At 46.3% G+C, this 25,175-nt stretch overlaps 6 protein-coding genes across 13 annotated transcripts; 3 read left to right on the top strand and 3 right to left on the bottom strand.

The window, feature by feature from the left end:
- Positions 1-62: 62 nt before the first annotated feature.
- Positions 63-2,363, bottom strand: yju2 (YJU2 splicing factor homolog). The gene is made up of 8 exons (XM_088400469.1): positions 2,204-2,363; positions 1,652-1,752; positions 1,395-1,539; positions 1,192-1,326; positions 917-1,098; positions 672-831; positions 443-587; positions 63-256 (listed from the first exon to the last, which is right to left on the bottom strand). The coding sequence occupies exons 1-8, from the start codon at positions 2,225-2,227 to the stop codon at positions 126-128; spliced, it is 1,023 nt and encodes a 340-aa protein (XP_088256595.1). The 5' UTR covers positions 2,228-2,363; the 3' UTR covers positions 63-125.
- A 329-nt stretch (positions 2,364-2,692) lies between these two features.
- Positions 2,693-3,571, top strand: LOC148384958 (cocaine- and amphetamine-regulated transcript protein-like). The gene is made up of 3 exons (XM_088400471.1): positions 2,693-3,048; positions 3,130-3,210; positions 3,277-3,571. The coding sequence occupies exons 1-3, from the start codon at positions 2,869-2,871 to the stop codon at positions 3,382-3,384; spliced, it is 369 nt and encodes a 122-aa protein (XP_088256597.1). The 5' UTR covers positions 2,693-2,868; the 3' UTR covers positions 3,385-3,571.
- Positions 3,572-3,814: 243 nt separating this feature from the next.
- On the top strand, positions 3,815-9,281 carry LOC148384957 (microtubule-associated protein 1S-like). 3 transcript variants are annotated; one of them, XM_088400465.1, is made up of 5 exons: positions 3,815-3,961; positions 5,317-5,733; positions 5,810-7,773; positions 7,855-8,199; positions 8,488-9,281. In XM_088400465.1, the coding sequence occupies exons 2-5, from the start codon at positions 5,352-5,354 to the stop codon at positions 8,641-8,643; spliced, it is 2,847 nt and encodes a 948-aa protein (XP_088256591.1). In that variant the 5' UTR covers positions 3,815-3,961; positions 5,317-5,351; the 3' UTR covers positions 8,644-9,281. The 3 variants fall into 3 exon arrangements, with proteins under 3 accessions (XP_088256591.1, XP_088256589.1, XP_088256590.1); XM_088400463.1 differs by having other exon boundaries at positions 5,277-5,733; XM_088400464.1 differs by having other exon boundaries at positions 5,031-5,733.
- Positions 9,282-9,503: 222 nt separating this feature from the next.
- Positions 9,504-10,997, top strand: LOC148384956 (growth arrest and DNA damage-inducible protein GADD45 beta-like). The gene is made up of 4 exons (XM_088400470.1): positions 9,504-9,665; positions 10,068-10,169; positions 10,254-10,464; positions 10,557-10,997. Exons 1-4 carry the CDS (start codon positions 9,622-9,624, stop codon positions 10,653-10,655), a joined length of 456 nt encoding a protein of 151 aa, XP_088256596.1. The 5' UTR covers positions 9,504-9,621; the 3' UTR covers positions 10,656-10,997.
- A 640-nt stretch (positions 10,998-11,637) lies between these two features.
- Positions 11,638-14,633, bottom strand: gng7 (guanine nucleotide binding protein (G protein), gamma 7). Of its 2 annotated transcripts, none has more exons than XM_088401335.1 (4): positions 14,487-14,633; positions 14,199-14,383; positions 13,091-13,206; positions 11,638-13,027 (listed from the first exon to the last, which is right to left on the bottom strand). In XM_088401335.1, the coding sequence occupies exons 3-4, from the start codon at positions 13,169-13,171 to the stop codon at positions 12,902-12,904; spliced, it is 207 nt and encodes a 68-aa protein (XP_088257461.1). In that variant the 5' UTR covers positions 13,172-13,206; positions 14,199-14,383; positions 14,487-14,633; the 3' UTR covers positions 11,638-12,901. The 2 variants fall into 2 exon arrangements, with proteins under 2 accessions (XP_088257461.1, XP_088257462.1); XM_088401336.1 differs by having other exon boundaries at positions 14,199-14,380; positions 14,487-14,620.
- A 1,112-nt stretch (positions 14,634-15,745) lies between these two features.
- diras1b (DIRAS family, GTP-binding RAS-like 1b) lies at positions 15,746-25,165 on the bottom strand. 5 transcript variants are annotated; one of them, XM_088399840.1, is made up of 5 exons: positions 25,030-25,165; positions 24,900-24,945; positions 24,628-24,662; positions 19,197-19,545; positions 15,746-19,130 (listed from the first exon to the last, which is right to left on the bottom strand). In XM_088399840.1, the coding sequence occupies exons 4-5, from the start codon at positions 19,503-19,505 to the stop codon at positions 18,843-18,845; spliced, it is 597 nt and encodes a 198-aa protein (XP_088255966.1). In that variant the 5' UTR covers positions 19,506-19,545; positions 24,628-24,662; positions 24,900-24,945; positions 25,030-25,165; the 3' UTR covers positions 15,746-18,842. The 5 variants fall into 5 exon arrangements, with proteins under 5 accessions (XP_088255966.1, XP_088255968.1, XP_088255967.1 ...); XM_088399842.1 differs by lacking the exon at positions 24,628-24,662 and adding an exon at positions 23,954-24,002 and having other exon boundaries at positions 24,900-25,159; XM_088399841.1 differs by lacking the exons at positions 24,900-24,945; positions 25,030-25,165 and adding an exon at positions 23,954-24,002 and having other exon boundaries at positions 24,628-24,705.
- Positions 25,166-25,175: the final 10 nt, after the last annotated feature.

The following is a 25,175-nucleotide window of genomic DNA, read 5'->3' as shown; positions in this document are numbered from 1 at the left end:
AAGCATGCTACAGACTTGTACATATATATATTGTGTGGTCACAAGAATTCAAAAACCTTCAGTTGCCTTTAAACAGAGTTTAATTATATACTAAAACATATTTCATGGTGTCATCCGTGTAAATCTCATTCGCTGTCATTGCTCTCGCTGTCTGAATAAGCAACCAACAGACTGAGTGACGGCGTTTCCTTCGCTGCGTCCCCGCAAGGAGTTGAAAGTTTCGCCGCGCCGCTGGCACAAGGAGATGCCTTTTTGTCTGTAAAGGGGAATTATTTTTTTCTTGTTCATGACAAAATTCTTTGGTGACACAAATCCTCCACCTGTGAATAGCGTCAAATTGTACCCCATATTCATACCGCCTCCAAAAATCCCTTTACGTCAAAAATCAGTTTCGTGACAACATTTTTACTTTCATAGATGGATAAAGCAGCTTTGCGATTACCTGTTAGCGAGCTAGCGGCAGTGGTCTTGACTTGACTGGTCGATTTCTTGCGTACGACAAGCGATCCGAGAGCGCCGCCTGCACCCAGGGTGCCCACACTTTTCTCCCAGCTCTCCAACTTGGGCTTTTTTGCAGTGACAGCGCCCTGCGACACAAGACCAATTTCAACAGTAAGCATGAAAAATACATAAAAACAAAAGGGATAGCATATCTTCTTCCTGTAACATACAGGAGCTTCTGTGGGTTTGTCGTCTGTGAGGATGTCAGTTGGGTTGTAAGTGTTGGAGGGCTTCTGTGACGGGACGTCTCCGCTGTTGCCGCTGGCGTCTTCTTCATTCTCAGAGTCAGAGTCGCGCAATCTCTTCACCAGCGCTCGGTCCAACATGTCTCTGCACAACACATTCAGAAAATTGAAGCCATGGGTTCTAATGGAAGCAATTAAGATGTGACTACGGTAAAGTAATCTCCAATTACTTGGTCTCCCGCTCGTCCTCTTCTTTCTCCCGCTCCCTTTCTCTCTTCTCCAGCTCTCGGTACTTGCCCAGCATGCTCTCAAAGTCCACCTGGGCCTGTCTCTGGTTCAGGTCCTTTAGTTCCTGCAGATTCTCCAGCACCTCCATCTCCATCTTGGAGTCCCGTGTGCGGTTCTCCAGCACCTGTCAGATGGGGACATCATGCACTGCTACATTGGCGCTTTGCAATTGAGACCATTTAAGACCTGGTTGACATGTTTTCTGGCACATGGGTACCTTCATGGGATTGTTGAGCTCCTCATCCTCTCGCTCTTGCTGGACTCGCTTCTCCTCCTCCTCGATGAGTTTCTCCGCCTGGAAGTTTCGGGTGGCCCCGTGCTCCATGGCGTAGTCTGTGTTTTCCGGGTCCGTCTGGAATCACGTGCAGACCACTTTCGGCTGAACCCTTTTCAAATGGCCACGTTCCTACTTGAACTCACCTTGAATGTAATCTCCGCTAGACAGCGTGTACATTTGATGTAAAAGCGGAAGATGGGGAGTCCCATGTAGAGCTGGTTCATGACTGTCTCTTTACGTGCATTGAACTTCTTTCCCTTGTAGATGTACTCGCCGCAGGTTTTACACCTGTGCACAATCAAATAATTTTAATCAATGGTGACAAGCATGCTTATGAGTCGACTAATAAAGGCAATTCCATCCATTACTTGTGAATAATTGCCGATTGTGGTAAACTTACCTCATGTTGAATGGTGCCATCAATCTGACCACATACTGTCGATCTTTAGGCAATTTAAGTTTAGGGATTTTGGCCGGATCAAAGTCCGGAGGGTAGTATTTCTGTAAATAAGGACACAACATGCGTCAATGAAAGCTGCAGTGGCATTTTAACTTAACAACTTGACCATTTGATCAGAAGTGCATTAGTGGACCCCGTGGAGGCTATTTCGTGTATTTTGGGGTGTTCTACAGTATTGAGGGGGGCTGGTTGGCTGCTGTTACTTTTTTCCTTTGTCTTGTTGCTTTACTTGGATGACTTTTATCATTCGCACTTGTTGGCTTTCTTTGTGCAGCCTTATAGGAGCCTATTGAGTCTCTTTTATATACCCGCTCTGTGGTATGAATGCTGCTGGGGCCTGAATTTCCCAACCCCGGGGATCAATAAAGTTTCAATCAATCAATCAATAGATGCTCCACATAAGCTAGCGCTAGCTTGTTAATCGTCCCTGTTCGACACAACCACACACTGTAACAACGAGTTATTAGTTTTACGTTTGGGCTTTATACTTACATTCAAGACTTTCCTTTCAGACATTCTTACAGTCTCTCAACAGCCAAATTGGACGAGTAGTTGAAGTAGTTAGTTGACATCGACCACCGCACAAAACCAGATAGTAAACTTCCGGTTTTTCTTCTTCTTTTTTTTTCTTCGTGGGTATGACAGAATGAGCGATTTGCTGCCGTCTACTGTCCATTCTCCTCATTGCAGTTTTCTTTTAATTCAATTTTCATTTGTAACAGTGTACACAGACACACAGCCAACATAAATACCATAAACAGACAGATATTAAAAATATCAAAAGTAAATTTAAAAACTATCCAGCTGTGTAACATTTTCCTCTTATATTTTTGAGCAAACCAGTTTAAATTGTCTCCAGGGCAAAGACAAACAGAATGACTAACGGATGTGTCATGGGGAATTGTTAATGGGGGTCGCTGATGTCAATGTGTGTGTGCATACACTTTTAGGTTATTCCAATAAGAGGAAATGGAATGGTGATTACAGATTGAGGCCAACATGCCAATTATTTTGAGTCTTGAAAAGCGAAACACAAGAAGACATCTGGACGCGACATCTAATTGGGCAAACCTTCCGTGATGGGGGTCACGAGGGTCATCTCCTCCATCAATATTTCACACGCTTGCTGATGTCACGGGCCCTTATAAAAAGTGAGGATGCATCTCCAAAGAGAACCCTTACTTGACATCAGCACCATGTTGAGCACCCGCGCCTTGTTCCACCTCCTCCTGCTCCTCGCCACCGCCGCCTTCCTGTACGCGTCCGCTACTGAGGACGCCTCGGTGGAGAAGCGCTCGCTGGATTTCACGCTAAAAAATCAACAGGAGCAAGATTTGGTGAGCTGCGCGGATGTGTGTGTATAAAATAACAACTGGTTGCAGACAGTAGAGTCATGCATGTGTGTTTTGATCAATCAGATTGATGCTTTACAAGAAGTGCTGGAGAAGTTGAGGAACAAAGAGATGCCCTCTGAGAAAAAGTTGGGCTGGCTGCCTTCTGTGAGTCCTGCGCATAAAATAAAACCATAAGTATTTCTTGTGATTTTTATTTTTTTGTCCTTTCAGTGCGACGCAGGGGAGCCATGCGCCGTGCGTCGAGGCTCCCGAATTGGCACGTTGTGCAGCTGCCCCCGAGGAACTTCTTGTAACTTTTATGTCCTCAAGTGCTTGTGAAAGAAACTCAATGGTGCACTCACTATGTTGCTCTGCATAATGTACTGTTTGACGTGTTGTGACAATTCCAAGTGTAGGAATGTTGCTGAAAATTGTTCAATAGTTCTTTTGCTCAGGGGCACCGTGTTATTTTGGTGATATTATCAAATCTATTGTAAGATAAGTTGTTGTTATAAAAGCGAAAACAAAACCCTGGAATGTGTGTCCTTGACATTGAAGTATGCGAGTGACCTTGTTGGTGAAAAACACCCAGTTGATAACAAGACAATAGAAAATATTAATCATATAAATGCACCACAAAAAACATAAAAATGTAGACATAAATACGATGAAAATACACATATTAGATTGACTGGTTTATGGGATTTTGATTTATCATTTTAGTTAAACATATAGTTTTATACAGTATGCGATGACGTCAATAGCGTCATCCAACATGGCGTCCAGCAGCGGCCGGTTACAGAAGGAGGAGGAGAAAGGCTGAGGAAGAGGAGGAGGAGAAGGAGGAGGAGGAAAGAGCGGGACGCCGAACGAACGCTCGCTACTCGTCCTCATCGGACTAAATCCATCCACACAGGTACGTCTTCTATTCATATTTCTATATTTTCCACAAATCATCAAAACCGAGCGAGACGCAAAAAGACAGGCTTGATTGCGACACCGGAGGATGGAGTGTACGTCATCGCAGCATCCGACCTTAGTCGTATTTTTATTTATTGGAAAAACAGAGCAGCGACAGAAATCATACATTCTCAAAGGAGAAACCTTAATCAGTATTTGTGTCTAGTTATGACTGTATAAATATGACGGTCACATTTTATAATATGCGCTTTACACAATCTCTAATAACAGTACAATGGTATCTTGAGTTTAATTTGCTCCTCATCAAATCCCAAAATGAATGGAATTGTCATAAGAATTCTATTGTAAGAGGACACAAGGAAATATAATAAAAAATATTAAAGCATTTTTGTTGTACCTAAGATAATTATGCGGATCATTCTGAGGTGTGTTTCTTTGCCACCTGGGGGCAGTATAAGAGTCAAGACACCACACTGGAGGTGAAGCTCTTTTCTTGGCTTCTTAGTACGGCAGTAATACGAGTCATTCTTTGCAGAGGATAAAGAATATCCTGCTTGTGGATTACCCGCTTGTAAATTATTGGCATCTGGCTTTAAAAAAAAAAAAAGACAGCCGATTAGAGGTCAATATAAAATTGTGTTAACTTCAAAGAACTATTTGAGAGATTATGCTAACATTTTATTTAGAAATTTTACTTTAAAGAAATATGTTTAAGTACAGTTCATGCATACTGTGAAAGCATAATGAAGCATTCATAATGCTTTCAGTCGCGGAAATGTACCTAATGAAGTGACTGTTGAACGGGAGCGAGATTCTCTGCTGTCAAAAGCATTTTTCCAGCAACGCATCAACTTTTAATGAGCCCGAGGCCCGACGTTTCCGCTTAAGTGCACGTAGCAAAGTGTTGTTGACGATTACAGGTATTTGCTCCTTGGGATTCCGATTTGAAGCCTGTCGGCTCGTGGAAATTCTTTTCTCATCACACGGCCTCGCAACACAATGCCCTCCCTGTCTAGCGGGGTCAATATCGAAAATACTGGAATTGCATTTGTTCCTCTCTGCAGCTGCACATAAAAGCTGAAATCAAAGTGGACCAAAAAAAAGAAATTCAACTTCCAAATCCACCAAGGGAAGGCCTTGTCCACTGATGGCTGTTGCCATGGTAACCTGCCAAGTTTAGGAAGGAAGGAAGGAAGTTAGGCAATAAAGTCGAGTGAAAACAATAGAGCCCTGCACCCCACCCATAAGCATTGGTGGACAAAAGTATTGGGTCAACATACACAAAGTGAACAGTCTGTTTCATCCTTCAGTTCTCAAATGAAGACCACGCCCCCTCTTCCTCATCAACAGCGTCGCCCTTCACGTGTACCCAAATAGGAATCGGAATGGCGAGCTCGGCGTCCCCCTTTGAACTCCTGCCTCCGCCTGCCACGGTGGGCTTCCTCAAGTTGTCCCGTCCGTGCTGCTACGCCTTCCCTGCGGGCTTGGGCGACTGTGCCTTTTTCGCCGTCAACGGCTTCACGGTGCTGCTGGACGGCGGCTCGGATCCGCAGGCTTGCTTCTGGAAGCTGGTGCGCCACCTGGACCGCGTGGACGCCTTGTTGCTGACCCACGCCGGTGCCGACAACCTGGGCGGCATCAATAGTTTTCTGGAGAGGAAGTTGGCCGAGACAGAGTTGGACACGTTGAAGGACGAGGGGTCAGCGAAGCTCATTTCCCCGGAGCTTGGGGTGGTCTTCTTTAACTCTCCCGAGAAGTTACAGTCATGTGAGTTGATGAGTTCCAAATATTTGGCATTAAACGTAGATGTGGAGTTTGACTTTTTTTTTTTTTTAATCACCAGGTGCGGATGACGCAGAGAAGACAACAAACCAGGCAGCTCGAACCGTCCGCCTGTTAAAGAAGTTAGACATCCAAGCCCGGCCCATGTTTCGAGCGCCGCTGGCCCCCCCCGAGCCCATCACCCTCTTCCAAAAGATGGGCGTGGGACAGCTGGACTTGTACATCCTCAGCCCAGCCAAAAGCAGCCAGGAGTACCAGACGTTCATGCGAGAGTGGCCCGACTGCACGTCCCCTCAAGGGCTCCCCCTCGCCGCCCTCGCGTCGGTGTCCGCCCTCCTCGTGTGGCACCCGGCGTGCTCCGACGAGAAGGTGGTCCGGGTTCTGTTTCCCGGCGTGACTCCGCAGGCTAAACTGCTGCAAGGTTTAGAGAAGCTCAAGAACCTGCCATTCCTTCAAAAACCCACAGTGACCACCGGGGACCTGGAAAGGATTGGATATAGCGAGAAGACAAAAAGAGCAGAGAGCCAAGAAGGAGGGAAGGAGGTGCCCGCCAAAACGGGAAAAGAGACAAAGGGGAAACTACTGGTCATCAAGAACGGCTCCAAGAAAGCCAGTGCCAAGGATGCCAAAAAGAACGCAAAGCAAGGTGGCAAGGAGGAAAATGTGGTCTTGAAGAACGCTGGTGGAAAGAAGGAGACCCTCACGTCCAGACCGAAGAATGACAACAAAACTAAGCTCAAAAAAGACGCCAAAAACGACTCCAAAACGACACCCAAAAAAACAAAGAAGACACCTGCAAAGGATGTCAAGACCCAATTGCAACTTAGCGACTTGGCTAGACCGGTCAGTGAAGTTCTGACGGCTGATTTGATCCAATATCAGGAGGAAACAGAAAAAACAGAGGTGATGACGGTTAATGGGAAGAAAAAGACATGTGAAAAGGCGGCCACGGAAAAGCCCGGAGAAGGAGCGCAGCTGCAGGGTGCCAAGACTCCAGACCAGCTCGGAAAGCCACCGGCAAAAGTGGTGGGATTCCCATCCCCGTTGAAGTTGACGCCAAAGAACGACCCGAGCGCCGAGTCGGACTTGACCCCCACTGAGTACACCCTCCTGGACGGCGCTTTGAGAACCAGCCCGCCCTCGCGATCGTTGTCCGATAACCAAGTCACCTCGGAGGAGAGGACGGTCGGGCAGAGCTCCCCGGATTCCCGGCCCAACAGCGCCGGCCACACTCCTTACTGTCTGTCGCCGGATGACAAGTGGTGCAACAGAGACACCCTAAGCAGGCTGCAGGCTCAGGAACAGCCAGAACCTGGCCACACTGGCATCCCATCCAAGCCTAACCCCAGAGAGAAAGACCCGACTTCCCTTTCTCTGGGACCTTTGAAGGTCGGCACCTCCGACCCGTCCCCCTCCGTGGCCAACACAACCACCACCACCACCTCCACTCACTCCATGCCAGCAGAGGTGAGCTCGCCTCAGTCCACCGAAGTGGACGAGTCGCTATCCATGTCTTTGGAGCACGGACCCACCTCGGGGAGTCAGCGGGAGGCGGACGACACCGCCCACCATCCCAACGGCGGTCGCTTTGTGTCCAAGAAGCCCATCAGGTCCGAAACAGGGCGGGCTCCGCTTCCGGGCGCCTTGCATTTTGAGAGCCCGGCTCACGACGTGGACCTGTGTCTGGTTTCCCCTTGCGAGTTTAAACATTTCAAGCCGCCAGACTCGGGTGACCACGCCCACAAAGTCGCCGCCAAGGACGTGACGCCAAACGAATCAACCATCTGCATGGAGGAGTGCCCGTCCACCACGGCTGAAGTGGTCTTGGATTCGGACGAGGAGGAGTCGTGCAGCATTCCGACGAACCTCTGCGGCTTTCAGGCTCTACCCCGGGACCCGGTTCCCGCCCGGCGCAGGGATAGCCCACCGCTGCCTCCGCGTCCCGACACCACCATGCCTGTCCCGCTGTCTGATGCCGGTGGGAAAAAAGGAAAAACCAGTGGTGGGCGAACGAACGCACCTGGGGTGAGTTGGTTGTCCAATTATAATGCAACCAAGTGGTCAGGTCTGTCACCCAGGTAACTTCTAAACTGAACTTGTTCTTAGGCAACGGATGCGGCGCCAAAGCCGAGTCTGGGAAAAACCCGAGGAAGCGTTATCACAAAGGCGAAAAAGGACACGCCATCGTCACGCGCGTCCAACAATCGTTCGGCAAAATCGGCGCCGGCAGAGTCACGGTGTCCCTCCTCTGCCGAGGACGTGAGCGTATTCGTGGACCTGGCCTACGTCCCCTCCGGAGTGTCGTCATCCACCGTGGGCGTGGACTTCTTCAAGAGCGTCCGCTCGACCTGCTACGTCGTAAGCGGCGATTGCCCAGAGAGGGAGAAGCTCATGCGGCAAACGCTGGACACGCTGCTCCTCGCCAAGACGGCCTGGGAGCACGCCACGCAGGTCAGTACGCATACAAAGGGCTGTCGGTAAAGTTCCAGGACTGCTCTTAAAAAAAACTGTTTCAATTTAATCTCCCAAATATTGGAATTGATCTAAAATAAAATCATATAAATTCATAATAATAATCATGTGAAAATTATATATATATATATAATTATTAAAAAAAGAAGAATTTAAAAATTTGACATTATTGTTTTTAAATCATTAAATAAGAGGTAGTTCAATTAAAAAAATAATTATGCAGTTTCAAGTTGAGCATGTCCTTTGGTTCCTCCACTATTTAATCAGGTGACGCTGATCCCCACCTTCGAGTCGGCGTCCATGCAGGACTGGTACCTGCAGACGGTGGAGCGTCAGAAGGAACTGGACGTGCTGGTCCTGGGTTCCAACAGCACCGTGGCCATGCAGGACGACACTTTCCCCGCCTGCAAGATTGAATTCTGAGGGCTGCCGTCTTCTTATGCTACCAACAGGCTAGCATCGCATGACGTCTATGTTGAGTATCAGTTTAAATAATCGATCCTTGAAGGCATGACACGTTCATGTTTAAATTTGCTGTGAACTGTTCTGCCGTGAATGAATGAATGGTGATACCCTGGACGACCCCTGACGGTGATCATATCTGCATTTCATCTTCATCAGCTGGGATGGGCGAAACTAACCCAACCCAGCAAAGAAAATGATCAATCAATCAAGCTGCTATTGTGATTGTAATCTGTTGATACTGGGGGTGCTTAAATGGGATTGTAATGCAAGACGACATCGCTTGTTATTCTTGCCTGTGAGTCACAGTCATATTTTGTAAGGCCCGGCTGATTTTATCATCTCATATTAATTATTTTAAAAACCTGATGTTTTTTTTTTTTTTGCTGATTCTTTTTAAACACATCCCAAAATTGTTGTCAAGTTAACATTACTGAAAAAAGTTCTGCAAAATAGTCAAATGTTCTGCTTGTAATTCATATATATGATGAGAAATTTAATGTGCCAAATATCAGACCCTGCATCGGCTGGGCCTTAATATTTTGCACATCATAAAGAGTGGAGATGACTTTATGTAAATAAAACAAATCATAGATTAATCATTTAAACGATTAATAATTGTTTTATTTTACACGTACATTTATCAAACGCTGACGTTAATTAAAAATAAAGAATCAGAGTCAGCAAGCTGTTGCATGAACGTCGTCACATTCAAAAGCTGAAAACGCTCATTGTTACGTCAGCTGACATCAGCATGACAGAAGAGGAGGAAAAAAAAAAGTCAAAGAAACAAAGCAACTAAGAGACGGCTCAGCCAATCACAACGCAGTACAGGTTTCGGTCCCGCCCCCTTTCTTTCCCTATGCAAAAAAAAAAAAGGTGTTGCGACGTTGCAGCACAGCAAATGTGCACTTGCGTTTTTTGTTTTTCCCTGCAAGCATGACCCCGGAGGACACCTTGACTTCCAGCGTCACGGAGAACAGGTGAGCTCCCCACCCGACTTTCACTCACTCTTGTCGGTTTCAAGTCGGGGAAAACTCGGTGGTCGCCGGGACAACCGTGACACGTATCGTTTTATTTTTTATTTATCTTACTTTTGAAGTTACTCCCTAGTATTAACTTTTGGAACGCATTCTTAATATCATTTAAATATAATAATTTTATTTAGTGCCACTTAACCTGCTTGGTTCGGGGAAGTCACATGACTCTGAAGCAAGGGTGACCAACCGGCGGCTCGGGGGCCATTGGCGGCCATTTTGCTGCAACTCAAATATCTAATGCATGTTCATAGTCTCCTTATTTGGGTGCATTTTCCTCCTCATGCAAATATCAAACAAAGTGCCTGTCCTAAAACATGCTAACCGGTGTTTCTGATCTTCTATCAGTATGCAGTCCATTAGCGTGGCCCTGGAGGAGCTGCTGGTGGCGGCTCAGAAACAAGAGTGCCTGACGATCGGCATCTACGAGTCCGCTCAGCTTCTCAATGCGTGAGTTCAGCCCATAAAATTGAATTGCAGTTATGGCTAAGTTTTGCAATCCGCACGTACAATAACAAATGTCACCTTCTCCAGGGACCCGGATAGCGTGGTTCTATGCGTGCTGGCCGCCGACGGCGACGAGGCCGACGTGGCTCTGCAGATCCACTTCACGCTATTGCAGGCGTTTTGCCGCGACAGCAGCATCACCATCCTGCGCGTGTCCGGGCTACGACGACTACGTCAGCTGCTCGCGGACGACGACAACCAACGACAGGACGGAGACATACACTGCATCCTGGTCACGGTAGGACCACGTGCACTTGAGTGGTTTCAAATCAGGGCACGACTGATTGATTGACCGAATTGATTAGTTTATGCATTGTATTTTATCTGCAGAACCCCCACGCTGACCATTGTCATCTTCGGGAAGTTGGCACCTACTGCCAGGAGAGTGTGGACCAGTGGATCCCGGAGCTGGTCCTGCAGGAACACTGAAATAAAAACACTAATATTTGCGGCCTTGCGCCCAGATGAACTTTGAACCCTCACACAAAGAAATACGAGGCTGGAACTCAGGACACACAACAAAGGCAGACTGGAGGATATTCCTCACCGAGGCTCGCTCAACCAGGCCGAGCTCAGTGCACGTTTCTGAGAAGCCGACAGGAATGTGGTCAAACTATGCGTGGCATTCCTGAGTACTGTACTGACGCACGCAGGAACTGTAAAGAATATTTTGGTATTCTCCTCATTATGTCTGTGCCTTCAACATGAACTAGAAATTTACTGTATGATGTGCTGCCTATTTGACTTGAATAAATTATTTTCTTCAAATGACTCATCTGTTTCAGATTTAGTAGGAAGTGGGACAACACTGCCAACATTTCACTATGAGCATGCAAACCACAGTGCCTCATCTATCTAATTTGCCTTTTAAAAAGGATCTATTTTTGTGGCAACGTAGCAAAGTCGTCAAAGATTTCGGGATTACTTCCAAATTACGCCACAAGAGGGCGACCAAGTAAAGTAAAAACAAACTGCGCCCATTGAAACACATGAACTTTAGTTCGTTGTCATTTGATTTGTGACGATTATTTTGATTCCAAAATGTCGTTTGACGACTACGACAATCTTCTTGCAGAGGAAAAGTGCAATAAAAACAGAAATCGGACGAGTCTTATCACTTCAGAAGTTCTTGCAATAATGAATGCACTTACTGTGGTCTTGTTTGGAGTCCATTCCGAACCATCCGGTTCCACTCTTTTCCTTTTCCATATGGAATAATAATTTATAATAAATAAATAATTCATCATGTTCTGATTGGAACATCCGCACAACAATTTCGGGAATGCTTTTCTGCAAAGATTTATGCAAAAGCCACACGTGGTTTAATTTTTACCCATTAAAGCGCGATGCATCATGGCTAATATCAGAAATGCCCGGATGTTCTGTTAGGGAAAAAAAAAAAAAGAGTAAGTCTGTTATATCATCTTTTTATTAATGTTATCTACTTGTCAATATCTTTTTTCGTCAACAACAAATATCCACAAAATATTAACAGTATGCGAGGAAATACATGATTTATGTATGTATGGCATATTAGAGATACACTTAACAAAAAAATAGATTTTCCTCGCAGTCATCAGTAAAGGCAATAAAAATAACCCCCCCATCAAAAAAAATCAAAACTCAAATCTCAAGGCGGTCTCGGCGGATTCTGTAATGTTTTGATATGAAAAGTATGAAATGTAAGTTTTTTTCTCAACACACACACATACGCACGCACGCACACACGCACGACGAGTATGCAGACTGACAATGGGCCAATCAGAAAGCTCGATATTAAATGGCCGCCAATCAGTTAAGGTTCAAATAAAAAATATGGGGCGACTACATCCCCCCATTTTGTCACTACCTTTCTCACTGAACAGCTACCCGAGAAAAAAATAATTTCAACAAATCCAAACTTTGGTGCATTTTGTAACGTTCCAAACACAATGCAAGGTAAAAATGAGCAGGTTGCATGACGCTTTGTTCAAAACTCAAAATGGCCACTCTTCAACTGATCACAAAGATGAAAGAAAGTTTGTACACTGATTTTGTTTCTTTGTTGTTTTTAGAGTCAACGCAAAGGAGGCAAAGGAGGGGGTGGGAAAGTTTTAACATTTTCATCGGGCTTTGTTCTTCGTACATTGAAAGGATTTTGTATGTTTCCGCAATTCCAAATTGGATTTCAAAGTGTCAGGAAATGTCCATTCGGGAAAAGTGATGGACCGACGACATTCCCGGCAGGATGAAAGTTCCTTCTGATGCTACCGGAAAATCAAAGGTCAACTTTGTGCCCCTATTCTGTAGCTACTTTGTACACAGGACAGCATTAAGAAAACATTTAAAAAAAAAAAACGCCATCTTGTTCATTGCACGTTTATCTTTAGACAAAACGTCAACAATGCACATAAGCCACGCCCCAACTCCTCCATCCTGTTTGGCTCCGCCCTACCAATCCTTGGCTCCACCCCCAAAATAAATGCTGATGATACTCGTAGCTAGCTGACCAGCATTGTGTGAACATTAGACCAAAGCACCTTGGCTCACACGGATCTCAACCACAGTGATCGGAAAAAAACACGACCGTCAACCATCTTTACTCCGACCGTATGGCGCTTTTCCAGAGAGGCTATTTCAGGAGTGTATGTGTTTGTGTGTGTGCGTGCATGTGTGTGCGTGTGTGTGGAGCGCGGCTATAGGATGATGCAGGGCTTCTTGTCCTTAAAAGGGTTTTCGGACGTGGGAACGCCGACCAGCAGCGGGTCGCTACGAGCGTGCTGCTCGCAGTAGCTCATCAGGTCGGCGGCCGCTTTGGACACCTGACGGGATCAACATGAAACTTTTATAATTGTGTTTATAAAAAATAAAAATCCATGCATTACCTTAATCCGCTCAATCCCCGCCTCGATCCTCAGCTGCTCCACCAGTTTCCTGGCCTGGGCGATATTATTAGTGGTGGACATACTTATCCATCAGAATGCACCAAAACTGCAAAAAACTGTGTAAAAAGAAAGAGAGAGCAATTAACACACATTTGTGTACCATAACTTCATCATTTGCGTTATTGGATGATGAAGTGTACCAACTGTGTCGAACTCACTGCTATTGTCAACCTCTTGACTCAGGAGAATCCCGTTTAATTACTCTACTCTGTAACTCTGGGCTTACTTGTTTTTAATTAAGTGTGAGAGAGACGGAAGGGAAAAAAAGAAACTTCATTCAGCATTTTGTCTTTTTGTCTGACTGCATGGGCTCTTCATTTCTCTTATGTATATTTTCATGTGCAATTTTTCATGAAATAAAACATATTTTAAGATGTGATGACATCACTGTCTCATAAAACCATGGTTATTCTTTAAATATTTATTTTTACATGAATTAAAATGATCAATTCATTTGAATTCCGCGCTCTGATTTTTTTTTCATTATTAATATTTAATTGCATGGCTCGCTGTCATAATTAATGCGCTCAGCCTGTTGATCCCCTTGCAAACTTTCCTGTGCAAGCATGAATTGGTTGAGTTGGGAAGATTACAACGCACATGCGCGCGCACGCACGCACACATCCATTACATTTGTGAAAAAGCTGACGCGCCGTAAAGTCACGCGCGCGCATACACTCTCACGCACACACTCGCACCCGCGCGCGCTCACGCACACACTCATGGTGTATCGATGCATAGGGGCCTTCGGTTCGGAACCGATGTGCACGGTGCACACGCATGCAGGCCCCGTGCCCGAGAAGCACAATGCGGGGGTTTGGACGGCTGGAACAGTGTGTCCCTTTTCGGATGTCCACAGCGTGTACACACGCACGCAAAACACGCACATAAGCACGAGTGTGTGTGTGTGTGTGTGTGTGGGGGGGGGGGGGTCCCTGCAACAGGCCCTGATGGGTGTCACTTAGCTAAGATGAGGGGGGGTGGGGGGTTCAGACATTTGAAAGCCACAATGGCCACATGCCTCTAGCTATTTTGCAAAAGGACCTACTTGTGTGAGCAAAGAATCTTCCACGCAGCCAGCCAGAGTCCAACACCGGCAGCAGCGGTCTCTCCTAGCCGGCGATGGGCTGGGGAAATCCGGCTTCGTGACACCGATGGAGTCCGCCTCCGCCGCTACGGACAGCTTGGGGATGGAGGGGGCGGGCCGTGCAAGGCAAGGCAAGGCAAGGGCTTCTTCCCGAGTCAGCGTGCGCGCGCGTGCGTGCATATAGGTGTGGGAAATACAGGCATTGGAAATCGTGATCATAAAAGGAGCGATTAATGTGGCCCAACTCACCTCGGAATGCGCTAGTGGCGATTTAAAGGGCCAGTCGGGCTGTTTCGTCCGCAGCCTCTGCTGCCGTCGACAAGGAGCCAAACGCCTCCCTCCCTCCCTCTCTCTTCCCCCCTTCGTCTTCCTCCTCCTCGCTCCCCCTAGCGTCTGTCCATCCCTCCAGCCAGTAAATCAACGAGTAAAAGACGATTTAAAACTGTTCACACGTGTGTCTGTGGCACGCCTTGTCAGAATGAATTAAGTAAAAAACACATTAAAAATATATTTCTTTCCTTGGCTCCTAAAAGATTTGGAGAAATTAAGTTAAACACAGAAAAGGGCTGATTTTTTTTGTCGTGACCCAAATAGTTAAGTTGTTTTGGGTTATAATAATAAAAAACAATTATGGATCTCTAGATTGATTTTTTTGTTGAAAAAATAAAATACTTGTGTCAAAAATAGCAGCAATTTGGACCCTTTTTAAAGCGCATCATTATTGATCCTGCAGTGCTCTGTTCTGTCACAAGAGAGCGCTCTCATCCAATTTGTGCTTGACATCCTTTGAAAGAGCGACTTGCGGGTGTGTGTGGGATGGGGGGGGGCGCTCCTTTTCTTTCTGCACAAACAAGAGTGCTGCATGCGCTTCCTGAAGGATGCTGATAGAGCATCTCCATGCGGTGCTCAGCCAAACCGGCAGCCATGTTGGGGCTGACGGGGCGAGGGCGGCGGTAGTTGAGGGGGCACACTCCACCGTCATTCGGATCACCATAACACCCGTTAAGATTGTCCTCAGCGGGGGTCAGGCGCCGCGCAAAAAACGTGGTCGACGTCACACCGTCTCCATGGCAACAGCGCGACGGTGGGTGACCAGTTAACGGTGGGGTGGGGGCGGCTGGGAGAAGGGGGGGGGGGGGAGTTCAACGCGTGGGCTGTGAATTCTGATGCCGATGACAATTCCTGTTTTACGTCATGCAAGTGGGAGGGCGTGGTGGTTTCCATCGCTTCCATGCGCAACTGCTGCAAATGAGGAGATTCGATTTCCCAGTGCGCGTGCAGTCGGCATCTTCTCTGCTGCCTCAAACACACCAAGCTAGCCCACATCAAATTATATTATGCTATTGCCAGCAGTCTTTTGTCAAACAAGCAACCAGATTTTGAGATTCTCCACTTTGCACCTTCGTAAAGATTCAAAGTGACGTCACATTTCTTTGTATTTTACTTTGGAATTGTTTGAAGGATGACATGGTGCACCATGATGGGGAAGAAAAGGCAGGCGACAATGCTCAAGTTCACAATTTTATTAGGAAAATCATTTTGCAGATTTGATTATTATCATCAATATCATCATCTATAGTTTTATATTTATATATATACTGTATGTTATTTTCAGTTATTCAGAGGATGCATCAGCACAGTATATCTTAATAGGAAGACTATTGCTAGAATAAATATCTATACATCTGAATTAGTTCAGTTAACTTGGTTTTGAAAAAAAGAAGGCAATAATACAAAAAAAAAACATGAAGTGCCCAAAAAAAATCATCCGCAAAATCAAAATATTTTATTTTATTTTTTCCTGTTGCGCTGCAAGTTTAGAAAAAGACAAAAGATGATTCACAGTTTGTGTCCTTGTTCTCATGCTGGCAAGAACACCCAAAAAATGGGGGAGCATGCGGGAATGAAGAGCCCGGAGGAGCGCCTAAATAAAATAAAATAAAAAATGCGCTTCCTATGATGGATCCGATCGACAGATCGTGTCGCCATGGCAACCTGTGACACCACAGGCCGCAAAACAAGTGTCCATTTCTCAGTGATTATCAACCGGCTTCAGCCCCCCCCCAAATTTCCCGGTTGCGCCTTTAGAATCCGTGTCTCACTCTTTATTTACAACTATCTACAAGGACCTGTGAGCAGTGCAACCTACTCGTCAATTCATGAAGAAAATAAAAAGATGAATCCCTGCATGTGAGGAACATTGGCATGAATGGATTTCTAATGGCCTTGTGTACATCTGTGTGTGTGTGTGTGTAGGCGTGTTGGTGACTCATGCAGACGACAGCATCGAATATGTAACCATAGCGAATGTACGCAAGTAGGAGGCTGAGTGTACACGCTATTGCGGATTTTTAACGGATTATTTTCAAGTTAATATTTTGAACTGTTTGAGTTGAAGATTGGATTTGGGGTGGTCTAAAGAGCTGGTCGGCGGCCATTTTGGACCATTGTGTGTTGAAGTCAAAATAAATTTAACAGTTAAAATATTGGTGGCAGCGGGATCGTTCCCTGCGGAACACCCAAGCCTTGGGGCGGTGCTGCATTAGCTATTTCACCAAATTTGGATCCGGCAATCGGTGCTGTGGTCACACACATGCTCTGCTGGTTATTTTGATATTTAATACAGAGTAGTGATTCAATCGATTTGTAGCCAGGAACTTCCTGCTAATCTCTCTTGGTGATTCCCATGCCGCCCCCAACAATCAGTGAAAAAGGACAGACGGCTGGTAGAGGAAGTCGGACAAGTTTATTGGTGTGGAATAATTTCACAGCTCAATCACTATTCTGTATTAGATATAAAATGGCCGTGGGGGATTGTGGACTGCAGGAAGAAACAACAATCAGAAGCACTACAATGTCATTTTAAACTTCTCATCAATAACGTTAGCGCCACTGTACATTGTAGGTCTAACTTTATTTTGTGTACTTAAGTTTTTAATTTTTAAATCATAGTGTTTGTGTGTCTATTGAACTTGGTTTATTGGTGTCGTAGCAGTCACTAGTGATCACTAACTTTATTTTTCTCTGAGCAAATGTGCAAGTTGTGAGTATTGCACATGCTAAGCTATAGGCTAATGTAAGATGAATTTGAAATGCTAAAGTGTTTTTGGGAATTTGGGACTTAACCCTAGTTTGGGCTATATATCTGGTTTAAATTCGTGACACTATCCAAGTGATTGGTAGGCGGCCATTTTGTTTCCATATAACACGTGCATGTGTGGAGCCTTATGCACAGGCAGATTAGTGCGGCCTCTCCTCCGTCTTTCACACCCCTTTCCTATTCATAGCTTTCTCTCGCTCTGCTTCCCACCCGCACAACAAACACGTCAGCCCAACAAACGCCGTTAGCCGACAATCTGGTGTGCTAACAAGCGCCGCGAATAGCGCAGCTGCTAGCGAACAGGTATATTCACGGCGTCATTAGTCTGATTGAATTTTGTGTTATGTTGTTTGCTTTCGTAAGAGTGACTGCTAGCTTAATGTGGGGTGTGGGGGAGAAGGCAATAGAACAAAAGAGATAGAAATAGGAAAATGTATTGTGCTTTTTGTGTCTTCAATGTATGCAAACGTGTGTTCATGTTATAAAGTGCAATGTGTGTGTTGAGCGGACTATGAATGCCTCGTGAAGTTAAAATGTTTGACACTCACTTCTGTTTTGCTGTGTCACTGCGTGAAAGCGGCTCCTTTAGCTCTTTTGCCGGGCTCTGCGTAAAAGGTCAATCGGGTCGTCATCAGAATTTGTGGATGTCGTGCGTGAACTGCTTTTTGCTGGGTTCTGCGTGGAAGGCAAAATCAGATTTCTGTTACGGCCTCGATGTTGCAATTTTGCGGGGTCTTTGTGCGTTCAAAGAAGCGAGAACCAATTTACACGTTGCGCCAGACACTCGCGTTGATGAACTTGTCACCAGGTCTCTGTGTGAAATAAGAATCGTAAAGTGGATGAGCGTGAGATGAGGAAGTAACAATCAAAATAATACGGATTTAGGTTGCACAAGGAAAATAAATACATCCATCACTTTTTTTTTTGTTATAGTCGTGTGCTTTTTTTTGTGTGTTTTGACTTAAAGCATCAAAAACAAGGCAAACAACAAAACGAAAGTGGACATTCTTGACCTTCAGAAACGCCCCGAATTCCCGTCGAGTCTCACCAGCTTGGCGATTGGTCTCGAGGAAAAAGCAAGCAAGGTAAGACGAGGTTGCTGGAGCGCTCCGGTTTCCCGACGCTCCCTAAATGCGTCACGCTTTCCGAAGAGTCTTAAAAGGATTGTTGCGTCGTGTGTGCGGTACCACTTGGGCTGACGAATGAGGAGAGGGGGTTCTTGTTTTTTTTCTTCTCGTCAGGGTGGGGGGGCGGGGTCTGGTCGTACATGGCGTTTATTTACATCCTTCTTGTGTGGTTCATGCTCTCCCACCTCACAGGAAAAAAACAAGCTCTTAACCTTTAGTTTGTCTACGCGATGAGTATGTGGAGGGCGGATTAGAGGATTCCCGTCGGACGATCCGATCCACGGCGTTAAACCACCGCCGAGTCATGAGTGGGAGATGATGCGAATGGCGTGGGGGGGGGTTCCTGTTTGCGTGGTCGTCCTTCTTTCCAGCCGTCGTTTACATGAGGCTGCACTTGCCCTTCAGTCTCTCGGCGCGCGACTGCTTCCCTGAGCGCTTGCCGTCGATGTTGAGGCTCATGTTGCGCTTCTTGTCCAGGTTGAGAAGCTCCTGGAAGAGCTCGGTCACGTTGTGGTTGGTCTTGGCCGACGTCTCCATGAAGGCGCACTTCCACTGGCTGGCCTGCGCCTCGCCGTCCTTGGTGTCCACCTCGCGCTGGGTCTCGTCGCTTTTGTTGCCAACCAGCATGATGGGGATGGCCTCCACGTTGCCTTTGATGGCCAGCACCTGAAGACCAGTCCAGAATCAGCATCTGAGGCAGCCATTTTGGTTGAAAGACAAAGACACGCTAACCTGTTGGTAGATGGGCTTGAGCTCCTCCAGCGACTGCTTGCTGGTGATGGAGTAGACCAGGATGAAGGCGTGTCCCTTGGAGATGGAGAGGCGCTGCATGGCGGGGAACTGGTGGCTCCCGGTGGTGTCGGTGATCTGCAGCGTGCACACGCTCTTGTCGCAGCTTATCACCTGGCGGTAGGTGTCCTCCACGGTGGGGATGTAGGTGTCGCGGAAGGTGCCCTTGACGAAACGCAGCACCAGGGAGCTCTTCCCGACGCCGCCCGCCCCGAACACCACCACGCGGTAGTCGTTGCTCTGCTCCGGCATTCTGGCGCCCCCGCCTTTCAGCCTTCAGACACTGTCACACCTGAGGAGAGTTGGCTTAGGGTTAGACAGAAATCCCAGCAAGCATGGATGCCGCTCTTCTGTTTCATTACAGAGGCATCTTCGTGAAGCAGCCGATTATGGGACCTTAAAGCCTGCATCCAACCGCTGCATAAATAAATAATGCATCGAGCGCTCGCATTATGCGCGTCTCTGCCAGCGGTGGCAAAATGGCGGTCGGCGGTCAGCTCTGTGCAACATACCAAGCGGGACTACGGAACAAAATATGCTTGCCACCGGCCAAACAGACATTGCGCAATCCTCCTCCATGCACACGTTAAAGAGGTGACTGCAACTGTTGCTAACCAGAACAGCAGCACCTACAGCATATCTCAAATGTTACCAAACAAGCTAGCCACAGAAATCAAGCAACACACAAACTAACCATCAGACTACGAAGCACCTAAGTAACCTGCTCATCTCCCAAATGGTCGGCGGTGTCTTTGAACTGAGGAGTCTGGAACATCTCCCTCCTCCTCCTCCCCCCCGTCCTCTCCTGCAGAGATGATGCTGTTTGATCAATAAGCGAAGGCCTGTGAGCTTCTCAACGGCGGGGTCTCGTCTGTCTATCTGTCTGGCTTCTCTCCTCCACCCCCCCCCTGCTTTCCTTTCCTCCTGGGAGCCGGCTCCGTGACGACGCCACCGCCACTCATCAACCCCCCTCCTCCCTCCCTCCCACCCATCACCGCCTTTTTCATGCAGCTAAAATTAGCCATCAACACACACACAGGTGACACACATGAGAGCCCGGCTGTTTTTTTTTCCCCCTCCTGGCAACCCACTCCCATCCTGTCCCACTCGAAAAGCGCGTACAGCAGCTCCTTTTAATGAATTAATGCTACAAATGCATCTTCTGCATTCGTGCTCCATTAGCAGATAGCTTTGGCACACAAAAAACCTCATCCATCCATCCATCCATCCATCCATCTATCCTTCCTTCCTTTCTTATTTCCCAGCTGGCGGGAAATGTCACCTTCCGCCGTGGCTAAATATGCACATAATAATTTGCCGGGCGAGAGCCACTCGACGCATTAGCATCAAACATAAAAGACAATGGCCGCCTTCGCAGATCAAGAGCCTGATTAAAACCACGCGCCGCGTGCGGAGGTATCCATCTTTTAATCGGGGATATTGGAATGCGGCGGACATATACAGTCGACGAGCACGCCTATTTGAGCCGCCGCTGGCCAAATAGGATCAACAGCTTTAGACACACACATACACACAAATGTGTGTAACTGCAGCCTCTTTCCCAGCATGCCGTGGGAGGAATGTGCGATTTTTTTTTTTCCCCTTCCTCCTCGTGACTCACTACAGCCAGCGTTTTCGTCACCGTCACGCCACCGCAAGTGCTGCTCTCGCAAACACAACACAAACACATTTATGTGTGGGCCGACCGACAAAAGTAGCTAACGAGCAGATGAACAAGTCAACCAATCTATCGACAAACTAGCCAGATAATGAACCAATGAATGGGCCGAGTTAAAGAACCGAACGAACCATTTGTGGCCCACGACCTGCAGTTTGCTCAATAGATTTTGTGCACGTTAGACAAGATTGTAGCGCCGTAGTCTCGGTTTAGTCACTAATCACCGAGCTTAGCCTCTTCTGTCTGTCTGCATTGACCCAATTCCCAAGACGTAAAGTTCCTGCTCGCCTTCTTCTCGCTGCAAAAACAAAATTGTGTTTTGTTGACCTGAACTTCAGTTTGTTTTGATCAAAATTCGAGTATCTTCTGCAGAATAATGCACAGCTCGATTTATGGACTTCACTGCATGCACCTCATGAGCAGATCGGCACAGTAATTACAAGGCGGGGAGGTGTCCATTACTCACAAAGTCTTCACAAGGGTCCTTATGTTTAGTGGTGTGACAACATCATCGTCTTCCTGAGTCGGTTAACACGAGGAGTCAGACGTGACGTGACTGCGTGTAAGAGTGCGGTGTAATTAGTGTGTAGCCGTGTGTATTAGCGCCGCGTATTAGCTTGACCCGGAGCATCTCTCGCTAAGAAGCTGCTAATACCGCAACTCGTCATGATAAACACTCACGTTGGATCACCCGCGTCGCTAATACGGAGCAATCACTCGCATTTCACGTTTCTTTTTACCTCCCTACAGTACACCCGCAAATAATTCAGGTTGACTTTTGAAATGTTTTGTCAAGGGTGAGCAAAGTATGGCCAGTGGGTCACATGCAGGCCATTTTTTTTTTCATTTAATTTAATTGTGATCATTTGTGTAATCAAAAATGTCTACAAAATATTTGCTCAAAATTCTTCACTTTGTCATTATTTTGAGGGAACAAATTATTTGTAAAAAATTGGAATAGAAATACAAAAAATGCATGCATGTGACGCAGCTGCCCGCAGTGACAGATGGGAGGCGAGGCGGACCACTTGGATCCACTCGCCCGCTTTTTTTTTTTTTTTTGCTCACTAATTCCGCTCGAGCCGCGACTGAATGCAGCGCAGATGGCAAACAAAGAGAGGGAATCCTGCTCTGGATGGCACGTGATGTAACCGGGATGAAGGCCATGTCGTGCATGGGATTGGGAAGGAATAAAAAAAAAAAGTCATGAGAAACAGTGCTAGGAAATAGCAGCTTGCGGCACCAATGTGTCCAATTGACACAAAATCCTCCACGTGTTCACCATGAAATGCACAATTGTTTAATTTTAGGGGGTGGAGGTTGTTAAAAATTCTAACACCTTGCTTATTTCAAACATATGTGTTTTAGCCTGCTAGCTTAACGCTAAATAGCATTTTTGTTGGGTTTCTAAAATCCCTTTAAGCAATGGATTGAACACAAACATATGCAACAGGCAACTTAAATCACTCATTCTTTATCCTCTGCAAAGAGCAATAACATTAGTGCCATAGTGATGAGCAGTGTCCCAAAAACGGTTTAAAACTTATGGAGTGTCAATTTCCCTAATTAAATCTACAGAATGTCATTTTTTGCTACATTTTAAATCATGAAAATCAAATGTCAATAAATCCATGCTAAAGTGAAAGGCACTTGAATAAGTATTCACAGTGCTGGACTTTTTTTGGTGCAATATGTCTCGCCATAAAGTGCAGCTTCAAATAGACATCCAGATGGGAGGATTAACCACCACCACCACCATCACCACCATCATCATCATCACCATCACCACCATCATCACCGTCACACAGTCATCACGGAGCAGCTTCATGCGTCACGATGACAAAGAAGGGAGGAAGGAAGGCTGCAAAGAAGGATGGATGGAGGGGAAGGAAAGAAGGAAGGATGCAAGGGGGCGCCATTACAGAGCTCATTCATAAATACCGGAGCAGCGCCATCTCACAGAGGTAGCATTATTTTTGGCAAGGGTGACCCCCCCCCCCCCCCCCCAACATCCTCGCCTCAAATAAACGAAAGATTGTCTCCTGCAATACACATCGCTCCAACATGGCTCCACAACATGACAAATGCAACATACAATTGTGAGTGTGAGATGGTCGCACCTGCGTGTGCGTCTCCTCGTCGTCGTCACGAGCGCAAAAGCGAGGCGAGGAGGTAGAAATGTCGGTTGGGTTAAAAAAAAAAAAAGTAAAAAAAAAAAAAACTAACAAAAGAAAAGAGACAAGAGATTTTTTGGTTTAAAGCATCGTGAACCCGCTTTCACGTCCAGCTCATCGTCGTCCCGGTTTCCGCCACGGTCGCTTGCCCCCTCTCCTAGTTGTCACTCTCACGCACCATCTATCTATCTCCTCCTCCTGCTCGTCGTCTCTCTTTCCGTCTCTCTCTTTTTGCCTCTCCCACTCTGACGTGGGAGGGGCTACACGTCCTCCTTTCCCTTATCGCTCACGTCCTGTGCTGATAAATAGCACCATATGCAACGGTCGGTGCTGTGCGTATGAAAATACTATAAATAAAAATCTAGAAAAAAAAAAAACATTCAATGTGCTCCTCAAACTTTTACATTAACTAGGGTCGTAGTCCTAAGTGTTCATCAACGTGTAGATGGACTCAATAGAGGCCTTGACTTCGTTTTTAATTTATTCATAATGGTGGCCATGAATGTATTTATTTTATTCATTAACGGACCATTTAGTGTGTAGCCATGACCGTGTGTCTCTATATTCATAACGCTCCCCCTAATCAATTCTTAGCTTGGCACGCCAATGTCTCTTTTGAACGGGCGCGTCGCAAGATCATTTCCGGTTTGTTGAGCGCTGAATCAGCACTGCGGACAGCGACGTCGGAAAGGCCTTCAGAACCGAGGACAGCGAAGGAAGCGTTGCTAATCTTAAGTGAAATGACTAAATTATTGTTATTGGATACGTGGTCATATCGGTCCACATCAACACGGACTATTGTGTTATTTCAAAGGGCACAACTTTTTATTTTGGAACGTATGACTCACCATCAGTAGGAGCTGATACTCTGCCGCCCTCTGTCGATGATCGGAGGAACTACACACATACGTAATGGTACAAGAACATTATTTTTAGTGATTGTACTAAGTTCATCTTGTTTTTCCTTTTTTTAATCACTTCACTGGTTTCTTTTATATCAAACAAATTGTTTTAAGTTCGTTACCGGACATGTTTCGTATTAAGATGAACTTAGTACAATTATTACGAAGAAGTTATGGAGAGAACTGCGTCAAGGAATTTCGCCTCCTCGAAAAGCTGACGAAAAAACGAGCCCGCTACAGGAAGCACCTGAGGTTCAATCTACGCTGCCGAGACGAAGAGGTAACGCCGGCCAGCCTGACAATCAAGAACCCAATCCCGACCAGGAATGCGGAAAGGATTATCAGAAGAGTGCGGATGACTCTGGTCAAAGAACGGATACGGTGCACAACCAACTAACTCAACAACATCAACGATGAACTACAGCGGCTGACGGAACAATTCAAACACCTGGACAATAACACAGAAACAACACTACACGGACATTTAGATAATATAATATACCCTAATATACACAAAAAATCGACACATCGGGAAATTGGACAGACTCATCGCACAAAAGAAGGCACAACCGGACCGCACACATATAATGGATTCACAATATGTCACGCCACAAACTCACCCAGGCAGAACGCAGCATACAGCATACTCTGCAACCTGGAACAGAAGGGACAGCAGAGGGCGTGACTCACCTGTCAAATCTCACAGGTGAGCCACGCCTTCATCCATCAGCTGATAAAGACGCGTCACTATCACATCTGTGACACTCTGATGAAGGCGGAAGAAACCTCCGAAACATGTCAGGTAATGAACCTAGAACAACTTGTTTGTTATAAAAGAAACCAGTGAAGTGAATAACATTTTTTTTGTTGAACTACAGAAGGCGTGACTTACATGGTGTCGATGGTTTGTCGTGCACTTGGAACACTCATCACGAGGCCTTGCAACAATATCAAAAACATTGATTACAGTACTGAGTGATGAAAAAGGTGCATTATATACACGCACATGCACAGACACGCACGGGATGGCGTGTGTGCGTCCACGTGGCCTGGCTGGACCATTTCTTGCGCATTCTCTGCAGAGCCTGGCACAATAGGACGTCCCATTGAAGGCCTCTCGAGCGTGAACTCAGCCAAACACAAATTAGCATCCGGGCACTTAGGTCGA

Source organism: Syngnathus floridae, chromosome 16, assembly GCF_059516105.1.
Source record: "Syngnathus floridae isolate MCC-2025c chromosome 16, RoL_Sflo_1.0, whole genome shotgun sequence".
Classification (NCBI taxonomy): Eukaryota; Metazoa; Chordata; class Actinopteri; order Syngnathiformes; family Syngnathidae; genus Syngnathus; species Syngnathus floridae.
The sequence above is the reverse complement of the archived record's forward strand: the minus strand, read 5'-3'. Positions and strand labels throughout refer to the sequence as shown.